Source organism: Alexandromys fortis, unplaced genomic scaffold (genome assembly GCF_014885135.2).
Source record: "Alexandromys fortis isolate MF-2015 unplaced genomic scaffold, M_Fortis_MF-2015_v1.1 scaffold_209, whole genome shotgun sequence".
NCBI classification, from domain to species: Eukaryota; Metazoa; Chordata; class Mammalia; order Rodentia; family Cricetidae; genus Alexandromys; species Alexandromys fortis.
Genome location: NW_026068090.1, coordinates 279,089 through 306,133, shown reverse-complemented (window position 1 = coordinate 306,133; position 27,045 = coordinate 279,089). Strand labels below are relative to the sequence as shown.

General features: G+C 41.3%; 1 protein-coding gene across 1 annotated transcript; it reads left to right on the top strand.

Moving 5' to 3' along the window:
• The first annotated feature begins 106 nt into the window (after window positions 1-106).
• On the top strand, window positions 107-27,045 carry Rrm1 (ribonucleotide reductase catalytic subunit M1). Its single transcript, XM_050122622.1, has 19 exons — window positions 107-453; window positions 1,261-1,349; window positions 4,560-4,737; window positions 5,592-5,692; window positions 7,441-7,500; window positions 8,242-8,281; window positions 8,962-9,124; window positions 12,112-12,253; window positions 13,194-13,277; window positions 14,751-14,912; window positions 15,061-15,140; window positions 16,653-16,854; window positions 17,373-17,522; window positions 17,727-17,948; window positions 18,995-19,071; window positions 21,274-21,409; window positions 23,123-23,218; window positions 24,290-24,478; window positions 26,449-27,045. The coding sequence occupies exons 1-19, from the start codon at window positions 435-437 to the stop codon at window positions 26,635-26,637; spliced, it is 2,379 nt and encodes a 792-aa protein (XP_049978579.1). The 5' UTR covers window positions 107-434; the 3' UTR covers window positions 26,638-27,045.

Genomic DNA, 27,045 nt, shown 5'->3' with positions numbered 1-27,045 from the left:
GGCGGAGACTCCCTTTGCCCACACCCAATATGGCGGCAGAACAGTCTTCCCGCCAGTTTGCTTTTACCCAAAGCGGGAGAAAGGCGCAGACTCCGGGGCTTTGCCCATACTCAATATGGCGACCACGGGAAGGGCACGCTGACTTTCCGCTACTCGTTTTCTGCGTTCGGCTCCGGGAGTTGGAAGCGTCAAGAACGTCATTCGAATTCCGTCGCGCGGCGCTGCGTTGTACGTCACGGGTGGCGGGAGCGGGAAGGAGTTCGTATTTTCGTTCCTCCCTGGCGGTGAGGAAAGTGCTGTCTGTCGCGCAGTCTCAGTCCGTTCGCCGAGCGTTCCTTGGGAGTCAGCGCTCGCTTTCGGCCGCCGCTCTGCCCATCAGCGCCCCGGAGCTGCAGATCGGTCTCGAAACCCTCGGCACCCGAGCCGGCAGCGCCATGCATGTGATCAAGCGAGGTGAGGAGGGAGAGCGGCCGCCCGGCTGCAGCACTTCGGTCACTCACGCCCGCCCCGCGGCGCCCCGCGCTTCCCGCGCTTCCCGTCGCGGCTTCCCGCCCTGTCAGCGCGCTGGGCCCCTGAGTACCCGGGTTCGCTTGGCCTTTGTGGTGGCGCGCCCTCCACAGTTACTCCCGTGTGGGCTCGTCCCCGAGCACTGCTGTTCCTAGCCGCCATCCGCAGCTGCTTTTGGCTCCATTTTACAGAAGACGTTTCAGAGACTGACGAAAAGCACTCCCCCACCCCGCCAGTAATTGATGAGGCTAGAGTTGAAACTTATATAGCTGATAACACTTTTGTCAGTCTTTTTTTTTTTTAATTTCTAAAACAAAAACAAACACCACGAAGTTGATGACCTGGAAATTAGAAAAGACGTTGGACACAGTCATTTTTCTAGTCTTTTGGGAGGTGGGAGTATGGTATCCCTCCACCCCTGAATTTTTTTTGGAGGTTTTTTTTGTGTGTCGTTTATTTGTTTCTCGAGATAGGGTTTCACTATATAGTTAGTGGTGGCTGACCACTTTTGGCTATGTGGACCAGGCTGGCCCTGGATTCACAAAGATCTGCTTGCTTCTGCCTCCTAAATGCTGAGGTGGGTGACTTTTAATCCAATTAAATTGACAAGGTTAGCCACCAAGCCGTCTCTGCAGACCCCAAAGACGATCTCTTAACATTTCTTTTTGGTCAGTTTCAAAAGCTGATTACACTCGATTCTTTCATATTCCCATCTTAATAACTGCTAGTGCAAACTGTGGTTTGATTCTTCAGATGGCCGCCAAGAGCGAGTTATGTTTGACAAAATTACATCACGAATCCAGAAACTCTGTTATGGACTCAATATGGACTTTGTTGATCCTGTAAGTAAATATAGTGTGTATATTTATATCGTAGATTCTTCCCCTCTTGTGACTTTTTGTGTCTCTTATCTGTAGACCTTCACTAACTATACTTAAGTGTTAAATGTGAATTTGTTGCCTGAAACTTTTTTTTTTTTTTAATTTTTCGAGACAGGGTTTCTCCGTAGCTTTTGGTTCCTACCCTGAAACTTTTTTTTAACTCTGATGTGTCCTTTGAGCTTTCACTTTTCAGAGAATTCTGAATGTGGACAGAGGGAGCCGTTAATCTTACCCTGTGTAGGCACCTCATTTCTCCTGTCCTGGTGCCTGTGTTCCTCTCCACTCTAGCCTCACAGTATGAAAATTGGTTATGTATCTCCATCATCTAGTATTAAGAGTGGATGTATCTTATTCTTAACTTTTAAGATGCTCTTAACAATTTTATACGCACATATAGGAAATATGTTTTTATTATCTTTTGCCCAGTGTCCTCTTATCTCCTTCCCACTAAACTTCTTCATAAGTCCTTTTAGTGCTTTGTGTGTTTGTGTTTGTGTCTGTCTGTGTTCCCGTCTGTCCCCACTCGTTAAAATTAATTAGGGCTACTTGTATGAGAAGGACCCTGGGCTTAATTTACCTGGTTGAGCAAGGGCGACTTACCAGTGATTGCATTGCTGAGGAATTTGACCCCTCCAGCAGCCGTTAGCTGGACAGTGAAGGGAAGGTGGGTCATCCACTCGTGCAGTACTGATGGGTCCAGTCTTGCAGTTGAGTGCCCAAAGGGACCGGAAGAGGTCACCAGATCCTGTGGAGCTAGAGTATATAGGCTGTAGTGTGGGTGTTGGGAACCTACTTTGGGTCCTCTGGAAGAGCAGCGTTCTTTCTTTCCCTCCTTCCTTTCTTTCTTTATAGATTGATTGATTGATTTATTATGTATACAGTATTCTGTCTGTATGTTTGCCTGCAGGCCAGAAGAGGGCACCAGATCTCATTACAGTTGGTTGTGAGCTGCCATGTGGTTGCTGGGAATTGAACTCAGGACCTTTGGAAGAGCAGGCACTTGCTCTCCAGCCCCTTTCTTTTCTTTTTTCTGGTTTTTCAAGATGAGATTTCTCTGCATAGCTCTGGCCTTCCTGGAACTCTCTTTGTAGGTCACGCTGGCTTTGAATTCATAGAGATTTACCTGCCTCTGCCCCCACGTGCTGAGATTAAAGGTGTGTGCCATCAGTATGCACTCTTAACTGCTGAGCCAATCCTCCAGCCCTCATAAATATATCTTATTCTTGTGAGAGCCACAATGTGACATTTATGTGGTTAAGTACTTGGTAAATGTTTAATTAGTAGCCAAAGTGAGAAAATAATTTTACACTTTAAAATTTTATAAATCTACACATTTTGAACTTCTAGATAGTAATTAAAACAGTCAAATGTTAATATTGGGATGAATCTGAGATCTCGTCCTATGTCATCTTCTTTGTTTTGTAGATAAGAGAGCGGAGGGGGCTGATTGAATGGTAGTGTAATGAGAACCAGGTAGAGTTTCTTGAATCTTAGTCTTATCGCCTCATCTAAAAACATACGTCCACATGCAGAGATGGACTAGCTTCCCAGGGTGAATCCTGTTGAAAAAGTCTGGTGGATGCTGTTATATTCTACACATAGATGACATGCTATTCCGAGTTCTGATTACTTCCAGAAGCTATGTGGACTTCTTTGCTGTCCTGCTTATCTGTTGAGTCAAGAAAGCAATCAGGAGCAAACAGGCTTAACTGTGTTTTTTGTTGTTTTGTTTGTTTTTTGGTTTTGGTTTTTCAAGACAGAGTTTCTCTGTAGCCTTGGAGCTGTCCTGGAACTAGCTCTTGTAGACCAGGCTGGCCTCGAGCTCACAGAGATCCGCCTGCCTCTGTCTCCCGAGTGCTTTGGCTTAGCTGTGTTATAAATGCAATCACAGTAACCGCCTACCTTCTCTCACATCACTTCTGAAGGACACATGCTTTGGCCAGCTTTCCTAGTTAACCTGTTTCTAAAACAGTTAGTAAATAAGTAAACACAACTTAAATTTATTTTTCTTTAAAATGTTTGGTGGGCTCTATAAGCATGAGTCCCTGAATTTGGATCTCTATACCTGTGTGGAAAAGCCAGGTACAACAGTGTGTGTAATCAGAGCTGTGGCACATGCAGAAAGGGTCAGATCCTGGGCGCACATACAATGGCAAGCTCCAGACTCGGAGATGCTATCTGTAAGTAGGAGGCAGTTGTTACAGCGAGGCCTCTATCCATAGACTTTCCATGCTGGCTCCTTTGACTATGTGTGCTGTGTGCTTGTGAGGCTTCTGTTCTGTTTTTCTTTTTTTCTTTTTGTAAATTTATACTTACTACCATCGGAGAAAATTATAATCAGCTTCAATTAAAACATACTTATAAAAACTATTCTAGTTTTAGGCTAGCCAAGGGTAGTAAGAACATGTCTGAAAACAAGAACAAAAAAACAAAATACAAAGCTATTCATGTAGTCTAAAGTATGCTTTTGGTATTATTTATCTTTAAAATTTAAATGGTCTTTACTGAACTAAAAACTTTTTCAACTCGGGAGGCAGGGGCAGGTGGATCTCAAGTCGACTCTAGCCTCCACATGCACCTGCGTGGGTAAGTGAGCTTACCCCCATGTGTGCATGCACATGTCTGTATGCCAACAGTGTATGGTATAGGCGACGGGGAGATGGCTCCGTTGGTAGTGCTTGCTTTGTAAGCATAAGGACCTGAGTTTGGATCCCCAGCATGCATGGAGAAGTCAGATATGATGGCGCATGCCTGTGGGAAGGAAGATATGGGTCTCCCTGAAGTTCACTGGCTGGTGCGCTACTCCAGGATCAATGAGAGTCCCTGTCTCAAAAATGGAAGTGTGTGGGGTGGGGGTTGGAGCGATGGCTGCTCTTCCATAGGACCTGAGTTCAATTCCCAGCACCCACATGACAACTCAATTGTGACTTCGGCCCCAGAGTATCTGTCCCACACCTCTTCTGCCATCCGCTGGCATTTTTTTTAAAAAGTGACACTAATTCATTTGTATATGTATAGGATACATTTTTGGTAGTTTTGTTGGTTTATGGATTCTTACACTGGGATAAGGATGAGGAGATTATGTTAAGACTGGTTGTCTTAACTGCTCTTTTAAGGAGGCTCTTGTTTTTTGGGGGAAAGCTCAAATAACTGTTGGTTTTATTTTTGTAGGCTCAGATCACCATGAAAGTAATCCAAGGCCTGTACAGCGGAGTCACCACAGTGGAACTGGATACTCTGGCTGCTGAGACAGCTGCAACCTTGACTACAAAGCACCCTGACTATGCCATCTTAGCAGCAAGGATTGCTGTCTCTAACTTGCACAAAGAAACAAAGAAAGTGTTCAGTGGTATGTCTGGAGTAACAGCGGTAGAAAGAGTTTAATATTGTCATAAAATTATAAGGATAATATTACATAAGTTCCAAAGATTGCATCTTATTTTAAAAATCAGGAACTAGAACTTCCTACTTCTCCATGTAGCTGACCTGCTGTGTGAAATGTGTGTGTATGTGAAATTATTGTGTGTGTGATATATGTTGAGACAGGGTCTCTCTTAGCCTAGGGTGCCTGCACACTCAGTTTGTAATCCATGCCAGCCTTGAACTCCTGATTCTCTTGTCTCTATCCCCCAAGTGCTGGGTTTATAGGCATATGTCATCATTTTGGCTTGAGTTTCTGTTCTTTTTAATTTATTAAAATTAATTTTTAATTATGTTTGCTTATTTTGTGTGTTTGTGCACGTGTGTGGGCAAATGTGTACCACAGCATGCATGTGAAGGTCCAGGGACAACTTGTGGGAGTCGGTCCCTGGGATAGAACTCAGGTCATCGGGTCTGGTGGCAAATCCCTTTACCTGCTGAGCAATCTTGCTGACCTAAGTTTTTGTTCTGAAAAAAATTTAAAAAAAAAAAAAGTGTCACAAAGTGATGGTAATTTCCTTCTGCACCCTGTTTTTAGCTGTGTGTGAGAGCCATTTAGGAGTTGCTGTTAAGCTATAGGGCTTATATTCATTATCTTTTAAAGACTGTTACTTTTATATGTAATGTGTTATGCTATAGGTACTCAACAGAGGTATATTTGTTGAGTATTTTCTCTGCTAGGCACTAAAGTAGGTTGGTATTGAAAAATAAGAATCGAGAGTCATTATTTTAAGACAGCCATTTAGCGGTTTGACTTTCCTTGTTTATTTTGTCTTTCCTTAGATGTGATGGAGGATCTCTACAATTACATAAATCCACACAACGGCAAACATTCTCCCATGGTGGCCAGTTCAACCCTGGATATTGTTATGGCCAATAAGGATGTATGTACAACATTTTTTTTCTGGTGGGAATTAATTAATTAATTTAATAATGCATTAAAGGCCGGACAGTGATCGTGCTCACCTTTAATCCCAGCGTTCAGGCCGAGGCAGGTGAATCTCTTAGTTAAAGTCTAGCCTATTCTCTAGAGCGAGTTCTAGGACGGCCAAGGCTACACAGAGAAACCCTGTCTTAAACAGAAACAAAGCAAAACAAAATGCGTTCATCAAGAACATTTGAACACTACAAAGGGTGTATATAAAAACCAATCCTGCTCTAGATCCTGGTTTTCTTTAGTAAAAGCAACTTCATTTAAGCATTTTAAGACATTTTACTGTGTGTGTACTGTATTGGGCTTACTGTTGTCGCTGTTGCTATTTTCCCTTAGAATTATAGCTCATAACTGTCAGCGCTTATGAATTTACCTCATCCTGTCATCAGTTGCATAGCATTCCATTTTGTAAATTATTTTGATTGTGCCCATGAGAATCCCTCTGTGGATGAAAGTTTATTTTCCATCTTCACTGCAATATGTAAATATCCTGGTATGATAGCCATGTAAGTGTTTTGGTAGAAATCAGTTTTAACGTTAGGTAACAGGGAAATTAGTTTTCTAGTTCTCTAAGTATGTGCAAGCTATTAAGGAGACTTAAAGCAGCCATTTGTATGTTATTTATAAGTCTTTTTTTCCCCGCCCCCTTTTTCTTTAAGTTTATTTTTTTTATTTTATTTTTATGTATATAACTGTTTTACTTGCGTGTGTTTATGTGCACCATGTGCATGCCTGATGCCCACAGATGTCAGGAGAGGCTCTCAGATCCCTATGACAACTACAGTTACACATAGTTCTGCACTACCATGTGGGTGCAGAGAAGTGGACCCTGCTCCTCCTAACCATAGAGTCCTCTCTAGCCTCTCTTCACGATCTGAATTTGTAGCCCTGGTGGACCTGGAACCTGCAGCCGTCCTCTGTGCTTCTGCCTTCTGAGTGTTTTTACAGGCCTGAGCCCCCAAACCTGGCCCATTGCATAGTTTTGAAAATAAGTTAAAAACAGGTAACAGTAGCAAAACCTAAGCCTAAAAGTAAATATTAGAAGATAAACAAATACTCATAGTCTCGTACCCCAGTTCTTCACTGATCAGTCTAGCCCATGCCTGGTTTGGATTACAAAATCACCCTTTAAAGTTTGACAGAAGAAGGAAGAGGATTTCAGATAGTATGGCTGATGTGAACACATCTAATTACTTTTATTGTCTTTAAGTGGCTTAATAACCTACCGAACTTCTTTAACAGTGACCAATTTTATAAAATCTTACTGCCACAATAGTAATTTGTTTTCGATCTGTTGAAGAACCATGAATTTTCAAAGCCTATAAACTACTGTGCATTTGTTTGTAATACATATTATTTTGTTCAGTTTAAAGTGGGTTCATTGTCAAAACAAATATTTGCAACTGGAAATGGTGCGTTCTTATGACCCTAGGAGGAAGAGTCAGGACTGTTCCATAGGTCTACTTAGCCTCTAGCACACTCCTGTGTGCTTGTCTTAAAAAGTCTACTGGGGTTCAGTTCGTATGCTTCCCGCCCCTCTGCCTCTCAGTGTGTGAGATTTGTGTCTGTGAGAGTAGACATGGTGCTATCTCTTTGGTATCCTATATTAGTTTTAGTTCTGGAGTCAGCTAAAAACATTAGAAGTTATGAAAGTAAGTCTTATTATTTTAATTATGGATTCTTTTTGATTTCCTTCAGCGCCTGAATTCTGCCATTATCTATGACCGAGATTTCTCTTATAACTACTTTGGCTTTAAGGTAAGTAAATAATGGGTCTCAAATACGTGAGGATTCCTCCTTGAACCTGGAAGTATAAGGTTTTGTTCATGTTTGATGAAATCAACATGAATGCACCTGCTTATGGTAGGATTATGGTAGTGGTGAAACTTTAAGCAAAGACAGCTTATTCATTAATAGCTTTCAGACTTTCCAAATATTACTTCTGGGTTATTTTTAAAAATTACTTGGATAATCTGTCACAATTACTTCATATTCTACTATTTTTTGCAATACCTATTGACTCCCTACTTTGAGAAGGGTTTGTGCTTACTAACGTAGTGACTAAGGACAGGGCTGTTTATTTCAGACCAGCTGGGCTCAGCTCTCCTGGTTCTTGTTCATAAGCTGTGTGATCAGCCCCTTAGAATGAGGATAGTGTAAGAGTCAACATGTCTCTTCTGGAGACTGATCATGTTGCTTGGATCAGTGTCTAGTCTCTTAAAAGCACTGCACAGATGTTAGGATGTCTCTGCTGCTGCTGTTGCTGAGCCTATAGCATTGTTGTATGCAAGCAGGCCTTACCCAGAAGTTTGCATATAGTTTTTGCTGCAGCAGAACAGCTAAATGATAATGTTCTAGACTGCAGGTAGAAATGGTAAATATTGTTCTTTTTATTTAAAATGATAAGTTTGAGAGATTTTTATCAGATCACCTTACTATAAATTGTATATCTGCTGTGTATTTTAAAACTTGAGAATTATTTGTTGACTGCTCTTCTAGACACTGGAGCGATCCTATTTACTGAAGATCAATGGAAAAGGTAAGAAATGAAAATGTATGTTAGCTTTTCTGTTTATTACATTGAATGTAGGGCTTTGCATTATTAGCCTTAACATTTCTATTTAGAATTAAAATAGCATTTTAAAACATTTATTGCTTTTGGGACTGTAGAAATGACTCAGCAGTTAAGAGCCTGGGTGCTCACAACTGTCTGTAACGGCAGCTCTAGGGGATTCAGTGCCCTCTTCTGGTCTCTGGGCACCAGGCGTGCACATGGTACATAGTCATTCATATGCAAACAAAACATTTAAAAAATTATTACATTTATTTATTTGTGTGCATAGGTATGGGAAGGGAGAGATATGTACTTGTGCCATAATGTACATGTGGAAGTTGGAGGCCAACTGAGAAGAATTGGTTCTTCCCTTTTACAGTGTGGGACCCAATTCTTAGCCTTAGCAACAGTGCTTTTACCTCCTGAGCCACTTTGCAGCCTTCCAAATAACCTTTTTGTTGTCTTATTGTAAAGAATAGAAACTTTTTTAGCTCGTGGTTCTGGGGATTCTCACATGGTAAGGGCAACAAAATATCTCTAAATGACATTTAAACTTTGGTTTATTATGAATTGTGTTGCTTGTTTGTTAAGTTTTTTGCTTGGGTATGTTTGAGCCTAGTTATTCTGACATGTCCCGTTATCTGAAAACTCCTACCTTCTTTCAGTGGCTGAAAGACCACAGCATATGTTGATGAGGGTGTCTGTGGGGATTCACAAAGAGGATATCGACGCTGCAATTGAAACCTACAACCTGCTTTCTGAGAAGTGGTTTACTCATGCCTCTCCTACTCTCTTCAATGCTGGGACCAACCGTCCACAGCTGTCCAGGCACGTATCATCTAAAGCTATGTTTCACTGCTGTTGTTTTTTAAAGGTTTTTTTTTTTTATGATACTGTTTTTGTCTGTCTGTATGTATGTGCACCATGTGTGTGCCTGTTGCCTGTGATCAGAAAGGGCATTGATCCCCGGAACTGGAGTTAGATAGTTCTGAGCTGTCATGTGGGTGCTAGGGATTGAACCCGGGTCATCTGAATGAGCAGCCAGTGTTCTTAACCACCAAGCCATCTCTATGGCCCTTAAATTGCTTTTATAAATGGTTTGACTAGGGAAATAAGAAAAAGCCAGGTGGTTCATTACATTAAAAATGAACAAAAACTTCAATTATTGCCTACTCTGATGAATGAAATAATTTGCATTTGGAACAATCTCTGACTTAGGGTAAATAAGTTGGAGGAGGACAAGTGAGAACGGCATAGACTGGGGTGGTGGCTCTGCACCTGAGTGTTTTAGGTGCCATTGAACAGAATGTTTTTGATAGGGAATTGTATGTCATTTGTATTCCAAGAAAGTAGTTTTTAAGTAAAAAATAGGCCATAGTTTAGTGGTAGATCATGTGCTTAGCATGCACAAGACCTTTGGGTTAAGAGTTTTTCAGCACTGTTAAAATGATTAGTAAGTATCTGGAGCTAGTTAAGAAATTCCTGCACGCCGGGCAGTGGTGGCGCACGCCTTTAATCCCAGCATGCGGGAGGCAGAGGCAGGCGGATCTCTGGGAGTTCTAGGCCAGCCTGGTCTAGAAGAGCTAGTACCAGGACAGGCTCCAAAGCTACAGAGAAACCCTGTCTCGAAAAACTTAAAAAAAAAAAAAAAAAAAAAAAAAAGAAATTCCTGCAGTAATTCATTTTAAAAATTGTGAAAGGATTAATGAGGTGAAAGTAGAGGTTGGGAAAGGCACATTCCTAAGATACATGGGAATTAAATTGATGGGATTTGTGCTGTTCTGAATCTGGGTTAAGGACAGTTCCTGAGTTGATGGGCAGAATAACAGGATTACTGGTGATGCCCTTGACGGTGGAAGGGATCACAGTTAAAGTGTCTGAAGTAAGAAAGAGAAAAATACCCTCTGTGTCTTAGGGATGAAGAATATGCCAGTGTCTGTATACACACTTCATTGCACTAACATTTATGTACTTCATTGTTGTTTTAGAATAAAATTCATTAGCAAAATTGCTGTCGAAAATAACTTTAATTTGGTAAAAGATACCCATTAAGAATTTAGATCTGGGCTTGAAGAGATGGCTCAGAGATTAATAGCACTTGTGGCTCTAGTTGTAGACCTGCTTTTGATCTCCAGCACCCAAATGGTGGCTTGTAACTGTCTATAACTCAGTTCCACAGGATCTGACACCTTCTGACCAGGCATGCGTGTGGTACACATACACATACAAGCAAAATACTTATTCATACACATAAAATAAAATAAATCTAAAAGTAAAACAAAACCCTTGTATCTATCACTGTTTTTAGTGTGGTAGTGGAGGCCTGAGCCAGCATTGTAAGATAAGAAAAAGAAATAATTGAAAATGGAAGAATAAGATACAGATAGGATTTTTACATGAAGAATTCAAAAGTACCTATGGACAAATTATTAAAATTAGAGATTTCAGCAAAAGACTTTAATATAATTCAGTGTAAACAAATTAGTTTTTATTCTGAGCTGTAGCATTTGGAAAATTTAAGATTTGCTGTTAAGAGTCAGGCATGATGGGTGTGCTTGTGATCTCAGGGTAAACACAGAATTGTCATTTGGGGTCAGTCTGCTCTACATAGCAAATTGACAGCCATCCTGAGCTGTACAGGGAGACCCTGCCTCCAAACATCAAGGGTTGGGGCTGTAGCTCAGTAGTAGAGTGCTTGCTAGCATGTGTAAGGTCTTGAGTTTGAGTCCTAGCACTCAATTGTTTGAGAATTTTTTTAGCAACAATGGTAGTACTGAGGTAGAAGGATGGAGAATTCAGTGTCAGCCTGGGCTGTGTAGCAGTACCCTTTTAAGAAAGTAGGCAAATAAATAAATGGAGGAAGGAAAGAATATAACACTTTTTAGAAGAGCAAATAAGTTGAACTTGTTCAGTGCCCATGAACAAGTGAACGTATGGGATACTCAAACAACGGATTGCTTTACAGACAGGAAAATAAACCTACATGTTTTGTAGGAATGAATTGCTATAACACTGAGTTAAGGGATAACTTCAGAAGGATAACTAATTACAGGAATTGAAATTGGGTTCTCTGTGGCATCTTATTTCTTGAGGTAGGTGCCTTGCAGATGCATGTGTATAATCTTTCTGAATACCTGAGTGTTTTATAGAAAGTCAGTGACTAGAATCTATTTGAGCATTTTAACACTCAGGATGGTGAAGGAAGTGTGATGAGATGGATCCAGAGTTCAGGTAGAGGAGCCATCTCTAAAGAAAGACTATGTTTTTAATGTACATGTTAAATAATTGACTGATCATTAGGTATTCAAAAATACTTCAGTTGTAGGGCCAGGCATGGTAGTGCACACCTTTAATCTTAGTACTCTGGGGGCAGGGGCAGGCAGAGCTCTGAGTTTGAGGCCAGCCTGATCTACATAATGAGTTTTAGGACAGCCAGGACTATGTAGAGAGACCATGTCTCAAAAACAACAATAACAAAAAACCTTCATTTTTTTCCTGGTGGTTTATTAACAATTAGAAAAGTCTAGTTTATGTGTAAGAATTTGTTTGAGAAAATTAATTCTGGCACATAAGTAGTCTGGTAAAAATCAGACTGATATTTTAGGTTTACCTATAAAACTTTCTTCTGGGCTTAATGTCTAAGTTAGGTAGCAAGATTAGTTTAAAATAATAGAATATATTGGTGTTTTATATTCTTGTGTAAACATTTCGGAGCTTTATAGGTTTCAGCTCATTTGGTTTGATTGTCCAGATTGTGTAGCCACTTTCGTGACTCACTGATGGCCTTGTTTGAGTTGTCCTTTTCCTCCTGACAGCTGTTTCCTTTTGAGTATGAAAGATGACAGCATTGAAGGGATTTATGATACTCTGAAGCAGTGTGCCTTGATTTCTAAGTCTGCTGGGGGAATTGGTGTTGCTGTGAGTTGTATTCGGGCTACTGGCAGCTACATTGCTGGGGTAAGTTTTTAGTTGTATGACCTAAAGCCAGTCATGGGCATGATAATGCTAGTGTTGGGTAGGCATGGGTTTCTGTTAATTAACACCTAGTTGTGAGTGGCAGAGTCATTTTACTTCTTGGTTTGTCACTGGAGGGTTAGGTTATGTGAGATAGTCTTTAGTCTCTAGGACCGCCCCCCCCCCCCCCTTAGGGTTTCTCTGTAGCTTTGGTGCCTGTCCTGGAACTAGCTCTTGTAGACCAGGCTGGCCTTGAACTCGCAGAGAGCCGCCTGCTGGGATTAAAGACACACACCTCCACCTCCTGGCTCTCTAGAATATTTTTTTTTAGCTCAGATTTTAGAATTATTATTATTATTATTTTAAGCAACAGTAATTGCAGCCGTCATTTATGTGGCTTTGGTTTTTGGAGACAGGGTTTCTCTGTAGCTTTGGAGCTTGTCCTGGAGCTCACTCTGTAGATCAGGTTGTCCTTGAACTCACAGAGATCCACCTGCCACTGCCTTCGGAGTGCTGGGATTAAAGGTGTATGCCAAGTTGTTTGAATTTGAAAGTGCTATCATTGTATGTGTTTTCTTTATGTGTTTTCCTTTAAGGTACTCAAAGTATATTTTTATCTAATGACTTAAATTTCAGCACTTAAATTTCATTACTTTGGTTTTGGAATTTTTTGACTTACTCTATCTCATTCTATATTAGGGTTGTGTTAAAGCAGCTGAACATATAACTTAGTGATATTGTATTGATTCTTCTGTTAGGCATTATGTTTTCATTGCTCAGGTGTGGATGGAGAGCAGGTAAACCTCATAGGTGGCTGCTTAGAAATCAGTCGCTGCTTGAACCGAAGATCCGGAACTGCTTTTTACTTTGACTGTTTGGGGTTTTTTTCCTTGTAGAGCCCTTTGTCTCATCCAGATGCCTTTATTCTTGACCTTTCTTTCAGACTAATGGCAATTCGAATGGCCTTGTACCGATGCTGAGAGTATATAATAACACAGCTCGATATGTGGATCAAGGCGGAAACAAGGTATGCTTTGTTACTGGCAAATGCTGGAAGTCTTTAGCTGTGAAAGTTGGTTTAGTCATATATTGTTTTACTTTGTTTTTAAAGATTTATTCTTCTTATGTGATTAGCATGTGTATATCTCTGTGAGCATGTACAAGTGGGTACTCATGGAGTCCAGAAGAGGGCATTGGATTGAGCTCTAGGTGGTTGTGAACCAACCAGTGTGTGTGTGGGGAACTGAGCTCGAATCTCTCCAGTGCGCCCTCCCCCCCAATTTTCTAAATACCATGCCTTCTTTTTAAAAGGCAGAATCTTATTTTGTAACCTTAAGCTGACCTCACTCAGACTTGCTGTGCAGTCTAGGCTGGTCTTGAATATTGTGTGATTTTTTTTTTTTTTTTACTTAATAAAATTAAAGAGACATAGTTGCTTGCTTAATGTGTAGTTGAATGGGTTTTAATGAAAGTACATGTAGAATAACTGCCATACACAGTTAAGATACAGGGCACTTTGAGTACCCCAGAACGTTTGCTAATGTACTTTTGCATTCAGTCATTGCTAATAGTCTCACCCACACATACTTCATCCCTGGCTGTTATTTATCTTTTTATCTAATGAACTTTGACAACTTTCATAAGGTAGATCACCATTTTTTGTTTGTTTGTTTGAGGTGTTCTCGTGTAGCCCTGGCTGGCCCTTAGTTTCTGATTCTCTTTCATTTCTCTCCCAAGTGCTGAGGTTACAAGTATGTGTCACCCAGCTGCTTGGTCTTTCTCCTTAGCTAAGAGCACTTGTTATATTGCTAAAGTTAAAGCAACTTGTCGTGGCCTTCATGTACTGGTCATGGTGTGAAGTGCTCTGCGCGCAGTGAGGAGAGCCTGTGCTTCACTGGTGTGAGGAGAGCCTGTGCTTCACTGGTGTGAGGAGAGCCTGTGCTTCACTGGTGTGAGGAGAGCCTGTGCTTCACTGGTGTGAAGTGCTCTGCGCGCAGTGAGGAGAGCCTGTGCTTCACTGGTGTGAAGTGCTCTGCGCGCAGTGAGGAGAGCCTGTGCTTCACTGGTGTGAAGTGCTCTGCTCTGCCTGCGCTTCACAGCCACTTGGAACAAATCACTCTTGTTCCAGATGTTCTCTTTTAGCTGTGTGTGTCCAGGCCCGCATGCAGATGCCTGTGACAGCCATAAGAGGGTGTCAGATCTCCTGGAAATGGAATGGGCACTTGTGAGCTACCTAATGTGGGTGCTGGGAACTGAACTCTGGTCCTCTGAAAGCAACAAATGAGCCAGCCATCTTTCCAGCCCCTAAGCTTTCTCTGTGTCAGTTCAGTTCTACTCCTAAAATTTTAAGAAAAATATTAATATTTACTTTTGAGGGTACTTTTACTTAATTTCACTGATCATAATAAAGATGAAAGGAGACATAAAAGTTCTTTGCAAAATCTGAAGCTTCTTTGTTTTATTTTGGTTCAGATAAGAATGCTAACTTTCTTACCTTTAGCGTCCTGGGGCATTTGCTATTTACCTGGAGCCTTGGCACTTAGACATCTTTGAGTTCCTTGACTTGAAGAAGAACACAGGGAAGGAAGAGCAGCGAGCCCGGGATCTCTTCTTTGCACTTTGGATTCCGGATCTCTTCATGAAGCGAGTGGAGACTAACCAGGTGAGAGGGCTGGCACCTGTGCGCAGTTTTGGGCCCCCAAATTATTACTTTTATACCCAATTTCCATGAAAGCCCGCTTCTTGGAGTGTTTGTAATGGGCTGGGCTGGTTGTATGACATTTCTCATAGCTGGTATTACTTCTCTGTAGGACTGGTCATTGATGTGTCCAAATGAGTGTCCTGGTCTGGATGAGGTTTGGGGAGAGGAGTTTGAGAAGTTATATGAAAGGTATGAGAAAAATATTAATGTTATAATTGAGCCATGGTTTCTCTTTCTCAGGGTATCCAAATATCAAAATGTGTTTATGGTGGGCTAACACTGAGACTCTTAAGAGCATTTGCCTACCCTGTTGTGAAGCACCAAGTTTGAGCCCTGCCTTTGGATAAAGAGAAAAATATTTAATCATTAGTTCATTTCTAGAAATCTTTGAAAGAGTCTAGAAGAGAGTGTAATTATTAATTTGGGTTTTGTTTGATGTTTCTTGACTTTTTCACCAAAATTATTATCTTCTTAAAATTTGGGTGCTTGAGCTGGGCAGTGGTGGCACACGCCTTTAATCCCAGCACTCGGGAGGCAGAGGCAGGCGGATCTCTGTGAGTTCAGACCAGCCTGGTCTACAAGAGCTAGTTCCAGGACAGGCTCCAAAACCACAGAGAAACCCTGTCTCGAAAAACCAAAAAAAAAAAAAAAAAAAAAAAAAAAAAAAAAAAANAAAAAAAAAAAAAAAAAAAAAAAAAAAAAAAAAAAAAAAAAAAAAAAAAAAAAAAAAAAAAAAAAAATTTGGGTGCTTGGTAATTTTTTTAATTGATCCTTATAAAAACTGAGATTAAAGACTAGCTGAGTTATTTTAGAGCATAGTACTTTTTAAAAAATTACATTTATGTAATTATTTTGGGATTGGGGCCCCAAGTATGCTGCAGTGCATATGTGGAGGTCAGAGTACATTTGCTTCTCTCCTTCCACTGGATGGTCCCCAGGGTCAAACTCGGGCTCAGATTTGTCAGCAAGTGCCCTTCCTTACTGAGCATCTCCCTGGCCCAGTATAGTACTTTTGATAATATAAAATATACAAGTAACTAGGACACACATGTTGACAATTTATTAAAATTAGCACAGTAGTGAATTTTGGTTTTTTATTTCTTTGAAGCTGAATGACAGCTTTGCTACAGTTTGAGAAAAACAGCAGGCAGTCAGACTGAACAGCAGGTTGACTGAACAGCTGGCAGTCAGACTGAACAACAGGCAGTCAGACTGAACAGCAGGCAGTCAGACTGAACAGCAGGCAGTCAGACTGAACAGTCAGACTGAGCAGCTCGCATGGCAGAGGCAGTGTAAGCAGTGCCATGGCTTTGATAATGGCTCTTGTTCCCTTTTATTTTGATAAGTGCTGTTGATTTGGTGGGGTCATTTGAAGGAATCTAACGCTGCTGGTTTTCTGGTGGTCTCAGCTCATGCAGTCTTAAGGCCCTCCCTGCTTTGGATCTCAGCCCCTAGATAACAAGCCAGGCATCCTGAAAATACCCCTTTGTCCAGCTCTGGCTTCCATGTGCCCATAGGCATGTGCCCTCACACACACCTACACAGGCACACATAAAGAAATAAATAGAACCAGCCTTTTAAGAAAGATGAATATTACTCCCTTTGTCCTCTTCAATAAAGCTTTGAGAATCTACATAACTTTATATTTTCATGTATTCTTCCCAGGCTATGAATGTTGGAATAATTCTATCTGTTTTTCAGTTATGAGAAGCAGGGTCGTGTCCGCAAAGTTGTGAAAGCTCAGCAGCTTTGGTACGCCATCATTGAGTCTCAGACAGAGACGGGCACCCCGTACATGCTCTACAAAGATTCCTGTAATCGGAAGAGCAACCAGCAGAACCTGGGCACCATCAAATGCAGCAACCTGTGTACAGAAATAGTAGAGTATACCAGCAAAGATGAGGTAGGCAGAGATGCTGCCGCATCCTGAGGGAATCATAGAGGTAGTTACTAACTGTGACTCCCTCCCTTGGATTCACTTGAAGTGCTTGAAGGAAATTTTGTTCCCCAGCACTGAAAAAAAGAAAAAGAAAAACAAAACAAAACCCAGAAACTAAACTAAGCTGTATTTTAAAAAATAAGAATTTAGCCACCTCGGAGAATGGGGAACGGCATACATCAAAGAGTTAAGAACATTTCAGCATTCTGACCAGTCAACTCCCTGTGTAGCTGATGGTGGTAGGTCAGAAATACACTGAGAAGTGATGAGGAGACCCCAGTTTTAGGGGTGGGGGTTTAGCTTAGTTGTAAAGAGGTTACCCAGCAAAGACTGATAAATTCCTTGAGTTTGGTTCTCAGCACTGGTGTCGGGGATGGTTGTCTGTGTTCACATCTGATAGTTCTGAAGGCTGTAATGATCTCACTGATACAAAGAGAAGAAACTAAAAGTATGTGATTCTGAATCCTTTCTTTATATTGCAGGTTGCTGTTTGTAACTTGGCTTCTCTGGCTCTAAATATGTATGTCACTCCAGAACACACATATGACTTTCAGAAACTAGCCGAAGTCACTAAAGTCATTGTCCGAAATTTGAATAAGATAATTGATATAAACTACTACCCTATCCCAGAGGTATGGCTACATGTCCCTGCTTATTGGTAGTTATTGAATCCAAGATGGAGGACTGTTGTTTGGTCTGCAAGTTCTAATTTAGACGGATGCCCTTGGAATGGTGTGAGAGAGTGGAAAGGAGGGGGTCACGTGTATCAGTGGTGTAGATGTTACCTTTTGTGTTCAGTGATGGTTTCTTTTTTCCCCAAATCTTTTCACACAAAGGCACAGTTATCAAATAAACGCCATCGGCCCATTGGAATTGGGGTACAAGGTCTAGCAGATGCTTTCATCCTGATGAGGTACCCCTTTGAAAGTCCAGAAGCCCAGTTATTGAATAAGCAAATCTTTGAAACTATTTATTATGGCGCTTTGGAAGCCAGCTGTGACCTAGCCAAGGAATGTGGACCCTATGAAACGTATGAGGGCTCTCCAGTCAGCAAAGGAGTAAGTATACGGTTGAGATTTCCCTTTGCCTGTGAGTACCAGTAATGGGCTGAATAACGGCCCCTCCTCAGAGGATGGAGCCTGGGAGAGTGCGTTTGTTTGCAGAATGACTTGTACAGATTTAGTTTAGGACCTCGAGATGGGGTTGTTTTAGATTATTGAGGCCTAGATGTGTTCAGGTGGACCCTAAATCCAGCAATCACTGTTCTGCAAGAGACAGTGGGACATTTATGATGTTTCCCAGGTCCTGTCCACACTCAAGACTTGTGATCCTGGGGACTAGAACCTGGGGAGCCATCTTAGAATTCTGTTTTCCATGCTTCCCTCGTCTTCAGTAGTATGTCTTTTCAGGTTTTACATTTATTTGGATACTCAGGAAGTCTAGTGTATAGTTATTTGAAATTTGATATTCTTAGCCAAGTATGCAGATCAAGGAAAAAGAGAGAGAATGTTTTATAAAAGAAATGTATCTTTTTTTCCCCCCTTTGGTTTTTCAAGATAGGGTTTCTCTGTAGTTATTGATGCCTGTCCTGTAACTCGCTCTGTAGATCAGGCTGGCCTCGAACTTACAGAGATTTGCCTGTCTCTACCTCCCGAATGTTGGGATTAAAGGTCCGTGCCCCCACCACCTGGCTAGGAATGTATCTCAAACCATCTCATGAATGTTAAGATTTCCTGGTTTGCAGATCTGCAGGAATGTGGTGAGACAAGGTCCCAGGCTGCTTCTGATCAATAATGCTTCATGGAACTTTGTCCAGGAGACTCACTGGAGCTGATAGTCCTTTTTATTTTTTTCGAGACAGGGTTTCTCTGTAGTCCTGACTGTCCTGGAACTTATTTTGTAGACCAGGCTGGCCTCGAACTCACTCTTCCTGTCTCTGTCTCCTGAGTGCTGGGATTAATGGTGTGTGTCACCAGCCACCACCACTCAGCCAAGGAGCTTATATTTCTTAATGTGGGGATAGTTACCCTTTTTAAAAAAAATTTTTTTGGTCATTGTTTTAAATTGCCTTAGAGTAACATTATAAACATGGGCTGTTTCTTAGATTCTTCAGTATGATATGTGGGATGTTACTCCTACTGACCTGTGGGACTGGAAGCTTCTCAAGGAGAAGATTGCAAAGTAAGTAAAGATGTATAAAGTAGCATGAAAGCCAGGAGGCTGGGTCTTTCTGGCTCTTCAGGAGTATATATGCTGTTATAACTTTGAATCAGGGCTGTGACCTATCTTACAGAAATGGCTTTAGGGGGAAATACGAGAAAATAGTCCTGAGTTGCTCGGCACAGTGAAAGCTTTTCACACAGTAGTGTAGGGTTAAGCCAGCCCCTTTGGGGCGGGCTTGCCTCGGGCGAGCGTTTACTTATAAATTGGGCGTTTACTTATAAATTGGGCACGCGGCCCTTCCTGTTTCCTGTCCTCCGCTGGAACCTTGGTTTTGTGAGTCTGATTTTTCCATTAAAGCTGTGTATATATTTCTTACAATTTGTCTGCATTAATCTACGCCGCCAAAATGTTGGCTTCTCAGTAGGAGTTAATGTTGTTTGAGGAGCTCAACACCTATGCTAGCTAATTTCTTTTGTTATAACTTTTAGTTTTTTCAAGACATGGTGTCCCTATGTAGCCCAGGCTGACCTTAAACTCACAGAGATCCACCTGCCTCTGCTTCCAGAGTGTTGGGATTAAAGGTGTGTGCCACCACTACCTGGCCCAAATAGGTCTACTTTAAAAATTTTTTTTTTTTTTATTTTTACTTTTTTAATTCACTGGGCTTATAAATAGTTTGGAGATTTTTTTGTTTTGTTTTGTTTTTTGTATTTTTAATAGAAATTCACTCCACATTTCAGACTGACTGCAAACATACAGACCACCACGCCCTATCCTAAATACAGTAATAAAGCTGTTCATTATACTCTGTCAGCTGCTGGCACCACAAAACAAACAAACCTGGTTTATTCCTTTCCCCAGAGATAAGCCTTATTTATTGTTGATGTGTTTTTCTAGACCTCTTCCAAACACATACAGTTTGATTATATAAATGTAATTAGAACTTGAGAGATTCTGAAGTTGGTTTGGAGATCTTCTAGTGAAAGAAGATCTTCTAAATGTTTTCAACAATTACAGATGATTCTATAGTTGGGATCTAGCAAGTATGACCATAGCGATCTCCTGTCTATGAGCATAATACTGGGATTTACAGGTGAGGAGGTAGAGACATAAGAAAACAGGTGATCTGCTTCATGCCTTATGTCTAGAAGGTGACAGTGAGATTGCAAATGTCATTGTACAGACCCCCTTAGGACTTGCTCAGTGCTGCGCACCATATGGATCAACAGGTAGAATGTAGGAAGGATAGGCTGTCTGTATTAGAGGAACATAGGTAATACAGGCAGTGCAGACAGTATGTGTAATGGTGGGAGTGAGTCACTGTTAATGCTTGAAGAACAAGTATTTGTTTTGACATTTATGTTTGTTGCTCACCTGGGCAGGAAAATGCTATGGAGGTTGGTCTATACATTTTTTAATGTTTATTTATTGTGTATGTATGTGTGTGTGTGTGTGTGTGTGTGTGTGCATACATGTATGTTGGTTCATGCATAGAGGTCAGAGGACAGCCTGAAGGAGTTGGTTCTCTCTTACTATGTGCGTTCTGTATGTTGAACTCAGGTAATCAGGGTTGGTGGCAGATGCCTTTATCCACTGAGCCATTTTGTAGGCCCGGGAGTTGGTATCCTAGGCTAAACTATGAAGATTTCTAAGAATGTTAAATAGTGTGTTCTTTAAATATTCTCGGTGCTAAAAAGTGAAAAAATTATTTTTTTAGAAACTAGTAATTGGTAGTAGGGGACATTTAGATTTCCTCTGAGTATAATTTCTCCGTTCACACAGGATAGCGGAGAGTTGTGTGAGACATGACTAGTCCTGACCACTTTCCCAGCATGGTGGGAAGGGGCCCTGATCATTAAGGCACATGGTAAAGATGAGTGGGATTGAATGACTGTGCCATCAGGGTCCAGATGGACTCAGGACTGAGTTCAGGTTACCTGGGCAAAATAGTACATTGAGTACTGTTTGTAACCCAAGCGCCCAGAACAAGTGGGATAAGTGAGGACTTCATAAGGCTTGCTAGCAGTTACACTGGTTCTGGGTCTGTTGTGGAACAGTGCCTCCTGCTGTGACCGGTACTCCTCCTGTAGTTTGAAGTCAGTTTGTGAGTTGCATGCCTCTGGTGGTATGCTCAGCCTCTGTCTACTGCAGTGTTGGAGAGTAGCTGCCTTGGCAGACGTTGTCTTTAGCACTAACCTCTAATAATCTTTTTCTTTTAAGGTATGGTATAAGAAACAGTTTACTTATTGCCCCAATGCCTACTGCTTCAACTGCTCAGATTCTGGGGAATAATGAGTCCATTGAGCCTTACACCAGTAACATCTACACGCGCAGGGTCTTGTCAGGAGAATTTCAGGTGAGACCTTTACACCCAGGTTTATAGGAGTTCTTCTGAAAGCTGAGAGTAAAAACTTACTCCTCATCTTAAACAACCAGTGACCAGAGCTACAGTATGAGCATAGCTGCCCTAGCTGGCCTCGAGCTACCCCGCAGCTAAGGATGACCTCGAGCAGCTCCTCCTTTCTCCACTTCTCAGCTGCTGGGATTGCAGGTGCACACCACCATGCCTGGCTGAGTCAGAGTAGACAAGTGCCTCCTTTTTTGTTTCTGTTTCTTGAGAAGTCTCACTATGTAAATCAGTCTGGCAGTGAGCCTCCTACCTCTGTCTCCTGAGTTATAGGTATGAGCACTCCCTGCATGTTCCATATATGCTACCTCTCATGCTTCAGTTGGGATATTAAAGGTGCTCACAGAAATGTCATTACTCAGGTATGGTGGTTTGTGTTTATAATCTTAGCACTTGGGAAACTGAGGTAGGGGGTATTCTAGCTTTAGGTTAGCCTAGGCTATGTAAGTAAACCCCCCCCCCCCCAAATCCCGTACCACTTTTTACTCTTGTCATTTTAGAGTAGTTCTCAGGTCAAGAATGGTGGTTATGCTTTTAATTCTAGCACTTAGGAGGTGGAGAATCAGAAGTTCAAGGTCTTCTTTGGTGACAAATAGCCAGTTCCTGGGTAGTTTGAGCTGCCTGAGACATAGTCTTAAGCAAAGAGGTTGGGGAATGCATGGTTACCAATGAGAATTTCTGTTGGTCAGATCAGTGTTGTTTTGTAAATTCCCAGGTAATTCTTTGTGCTGCAAGGTTGAAAACTACTAATTTAAAAAAAAAAAATGGGTTTCTAGAGGTCTTGAAATAAGTTTTGTTTATATAGGGACATTCATTACATTTCTAGTTATTTTGCTGAAGTTTTTACTGTGTGATCATGTAAGAAAACCAAAGAAGAATCAGTTTATATAAACTTTCTTGGCTTAGACAATGTTATTTCTTTTATTCTTTGCAAATGCCATAGTTTTTCTTAAGCTTTTAAAAACATTTTTGGGGGAGGGGCAGGCCAAACTGCACATGGACAGAGGACAGCTCCTGGGTCTGTCCTTCATAGGAGTTCCAGGGAGAAACTCAGGTTGTCAGGTTTGGTGGTACATGCCTTACAGGCTGAGCCACTTAAGATTTGTTAATTCTGTGCATGCATACCTGCAGGTGTCGTTAGGGTCTAAGGACATGTGCTGTTCTTGCAGAGGACCCAAGCTTGGTTCTCAGCATCCACAGTGGATGGCTTGCAACCACCTGTTATTCCAGCTTTTGGGGATTTCATTCGTCTGGCCTTTATGTGTGTATGTACACATACAATCAAAACCTTCAAAAAATTTTAGTTTAGTAAAATAGAGTTTACAAAAATCCAAGACAAATACTTTGATGATCTGATGTATCTGATGTATATGTGTGTGGTACGTACATGTGTGTATAAATTGTAGAATGATTACTACAATATATTGTTTCTTTAATGATAGATGTCAAGACCTAGAAGGGAGGTAGCTTTGTGTGGTGCAATGATCCTCTCGGTTTTGTTAAAAAAAAAAAAAAAAACAAGAAAGCAAAAAACAGTGGAGTTTATTAGGGGATGTAATAAGTAATTCAGCTGTCTTACTTTGAGCTCCAGCTAAGCCTGGGATCCTTTCTAGGCCCTGCCAGTGTTATTTCATTTCTTCACGTCTTTTGTTTTTTCATCAGATTGTGAATCCTCACTTACTGAAAGATCTTACTGAACGGGGCTTATGGAACGAAGAGATGAAAAACCAGATTATTGCATGCAATGGCTCCATCCAGGTACAGGCTTGAAATGACGTGTGCTTTCTAAGCTGCACGTTGCGGTGCCGTCTCCCTTCTCCCAGGCAGTACAGTCCACACAGACTGTTTTAATGTGTCTGCATTTCTGCATTGTTATGCTAGTTTTATACACATCTTTAGTGTTTCTCCAATAAAACATTAGTTCCCGATTTTTCTGCACAATCGGGGAGCTTTTAAAATCTTGAAGCTTGGGTTGTATTTATTGCCAAGTAAATAAGAATGTCAGGTAGTTGGTATTTGTCCTACAGATTTCTTAAAATCCTGAAATTGGAGTTAAACTTTAAAAATATGAGGGACTGAGACCAGCAGGCTAGAAAGGTACTCAGGTAGTGCTTAACAATAAAGTGATTGCATTTGTGTAGATGGGTGCCTTGGCTAAGCACACCAGCTTGGCAATACCCCCTCCAACTCTGATTTTCATGGCAGAAACTGTAGCACCAGCCAGGTGTGTATTTCAATTCAGTCAGTCGTAGGCCTAAGAAAATCACTTGGTCTCTAAGTGCAATCTGTAGTGTTTGGACTTCTTTAAAGTAGTTTATCTTACTGCTTCCTTGGTTTGTGTGTCTTGAAAGCCCTGATTACTTGTGTTTCTGCTGTATATTAACTTCACTCTTACTTTCCCTCCCTTCTCCCTTCCTCCCTTCTCCTTTCCTTTTCTTTCCTTGAGACAGGGTTTCTCTGTGTAACCCTGGCTGTTCTTGAACTCACAGAGATCCACCTGCCTCTGCTTCCCAGCATGTACCACCACCACCTGTCCCCATTTCTTTCTTAAATACATTTAAAACAGTAACTGCTTTGTCTATAAGCCCGCTCATTTTTAAATCACTACATCAAATTTATATTTGGTTGATTAAATAAGATTTTATTGCCTTTTTAAGCAGGGGATAAGCAGTTTGGGCAAACTTGCTAAAACCATTAAGATAGGAACTGCATTGCGGTGTCAGAACTGCAGGGACACCAAACCAAACATCAGAGCAAGCATTTTTAGCCTGTTTGTTATATTGCTTTCTTTAATTGGAATTACAACAACACATGGTTTTCCTTTCCCAGAGCATACCAGAAATTCCTGATGACCTGAAGCAGCTCTATAAGACGGTGTGGGAGATCTCTCAGAAGACTGTTCTCAAGATGGCCGCTGAGAGAGGTGCTTTCATCGATCAAAGCCAGTCTTTAAACATCCACATTGCTGAGCCCAACTATGGCAAACTCACGAGTATGCACTTCTACGGCTGGAAGCAGGTTGGTTGGCCACTGTGAGAGGGCTTTGCCAGCTTGGGATATTGGGGGATTGGAATAGTTTCTGCTCTAGTTACCTATTTGTATTTTTTGCTTGAAATCCAAATGTGTTAAACCTGAGTAACCACTCATCATTACACCAGGTCAGACTTTCACATTGGGTTTTCTTGTTTCTGTTCAGCAGTTGTGAGCTGCCTGATAGTGGGTTCTGGGAGCTGAGCACTGAGGTCCTCTAGAAGGGAGGAAGTATTCTTAAACTACTGAGTCATCGTCCTGGCTTTGTCTTTTATATTCTTAGCCTTTAAGAATTTCATACAGTGTAGTTTGATCATTCATAATCACCTTTAACTATTCCCAGATCCACCCAACTCCCACAACTTAATGTTCTCTCTTTTTTCCTTTTCTTTTTTTCTTTCTGTTTTTTGTCTTTTCAAGACAGGGTTTTTCTGAGCCTGTCCTGGAACTTGCTCTGTAGACCAGACTGGCCTCGAACTCAAGGAGATCCGCCTGTCTCTGCCTCCCAAGTGCTGGGTTGAAAGTGTGCGCCACCACACCTGGCCCTCTTTCTCTTGTTTGTAAATAACCCACCGACTCCCGTTTGTATTGGATGGGGGACCATCCACTGGGGTGTTGACTCTCTTCCCAAGAGACCGTCCACTGTCCATAGCTCCTCAGTTAGTACTGGACCTATGAACTCCTTGTTAGGATAATGACTTGCTCCAGTTGTCTGGACCTGTCTCTTACTTTTGTTATGCCTTTCTTTCTCTTTCTTCCACTGCCCTCTTCTTTACTGACCTCTGTTAAAGACCATCTTGTGTGCCTTTTCCAGAGTAGCCTTGCACTGTTAATCCACTAATTCAGAAGAATGGGTGCTTTATCTGGAGTGTGTGAGCCAGGTTACACTGTTGCCAACTGCAAAGTGCTGGAATCCTCTTCTGCTCTATATTCTTATACCCTGATGTGTGAGAACCTTTCTAAGGAATTACAGATTGACTCTCTTGTAGTAGGATGATGTTAAGCTCTTTGGACTCTTTTGTGGGGGCTGCCACCCAGCTCCCAAATGAATCACACAAGGAGACGTCTAGCCTTAGCTTGATTGGTTTCTTGCCTGCTTTTCTTAATTTATATTATTCCTTCTGCCTTTTGCTTCGGGGCTTTCCCATTCTCTAACTTCTGTAAATCTTACTCTTACTCTGTGGAGTACTGTGTAGAGCTGGGTGACTGCCTCCCCCCCCCCCCCCCCAAATTTCTTCTTCTCTGGCTTCTATGCCTGCCAACCCACCTATCCTTTCTCCTGCCTCACTATTGACTGTCTTTATTAGACCATCAGGTGATCTAGACAGGTAAAGAGTCACAACTACCTTGCCCTCTTTCATGACTGGAGGGGGAGCAGGAGAGAAGTGGGAGGGGGAGGAAGTAGAAATTTTGATTGGTATTATTTATAAAGTAATAAATTAAAAAAAGAGAGTCACAGCTTCACAGAATTAAACAAATGCAACATAAACAACAGTAACACACCTTAGCATAATATTCCCAATACTCTTTTTTATTACTGTGCTGTAGTCTGCTCCTGGGATTACTGGACAGGATGACCTTTGTGAAGTTTTGATACTCTGTTGAGACCATCTCATCCCCCAAAATGGTTACAGTTCAAGGCAGTAACGTTGTTTTGTACAAACCTGGAAGTAATACATATAAAAGTAAATACAACTGAACAAAAATATTTGACATTCCAAGAAGTAATCCTCTTTTAGGGACAAAAATTCCAAGGTTTAGCTATCTATTTAAGCATTTTTCAGAATGTTACATGGAATAGATAAAATTGCAAGTTTAAAAAGTTTAGGTTGGTTTATAGGAATATATTTAAAGGTCTCAAAAATTAGTTTTGTAACTGATCGCATGAGAATTGTTTTGAACAAAGATCTTGACTCTGCTGTCCTGGAATTCTTCCTAATAGCTGTATTTCCTTGTAGGGTTTGAAGACCGGCATGTATTATTTAAGGACAAGGCCTGCAGCTAATCCAATCCAGTTCACTCTGAACAAGGAAAAGCTGAAGGACAGGGAGAAGACATTGAAGGAGGAAGAAGAGAAGGAGCGGAACACAGCAGCCATGGTGTGCTCTTTGGAGAACAGAGAGGAGTGTCTGATGTGTGGGTCCTGAGCAGAGGCCTAGGAGAGACCAGCTCTTTGCCACAGCAGACTTCCTGAGCTTAGATAGGCATAGTGGGTTTGCTTCGTTACGGGAAGGTTTTGCTGGACCTTACTGCCAGGAAAGGAGTCCTTGATTCGCAGTACTGTTTCTTCATAGTGTAAAATTATTTTTAACAAAACAAAACAAAAATAACCAAACCCAGCTTTGATATTAGATTCAAAGTTGAAGTTTCAAGAATGCAGAAGAGGCTTCTTGGATATAGACACGAAGTCTCGTCATCCTCCAGCATTTCTGTCTGACCATTTCATTTGGACAGAGACTGATTGCCTAGGAATAAACTAAGCGATTACTCATCTGTTCCAGACCTTGCCTAGATAAGGTTCTATAGGTCATTTTGAAATAAACATTTCTAACCAA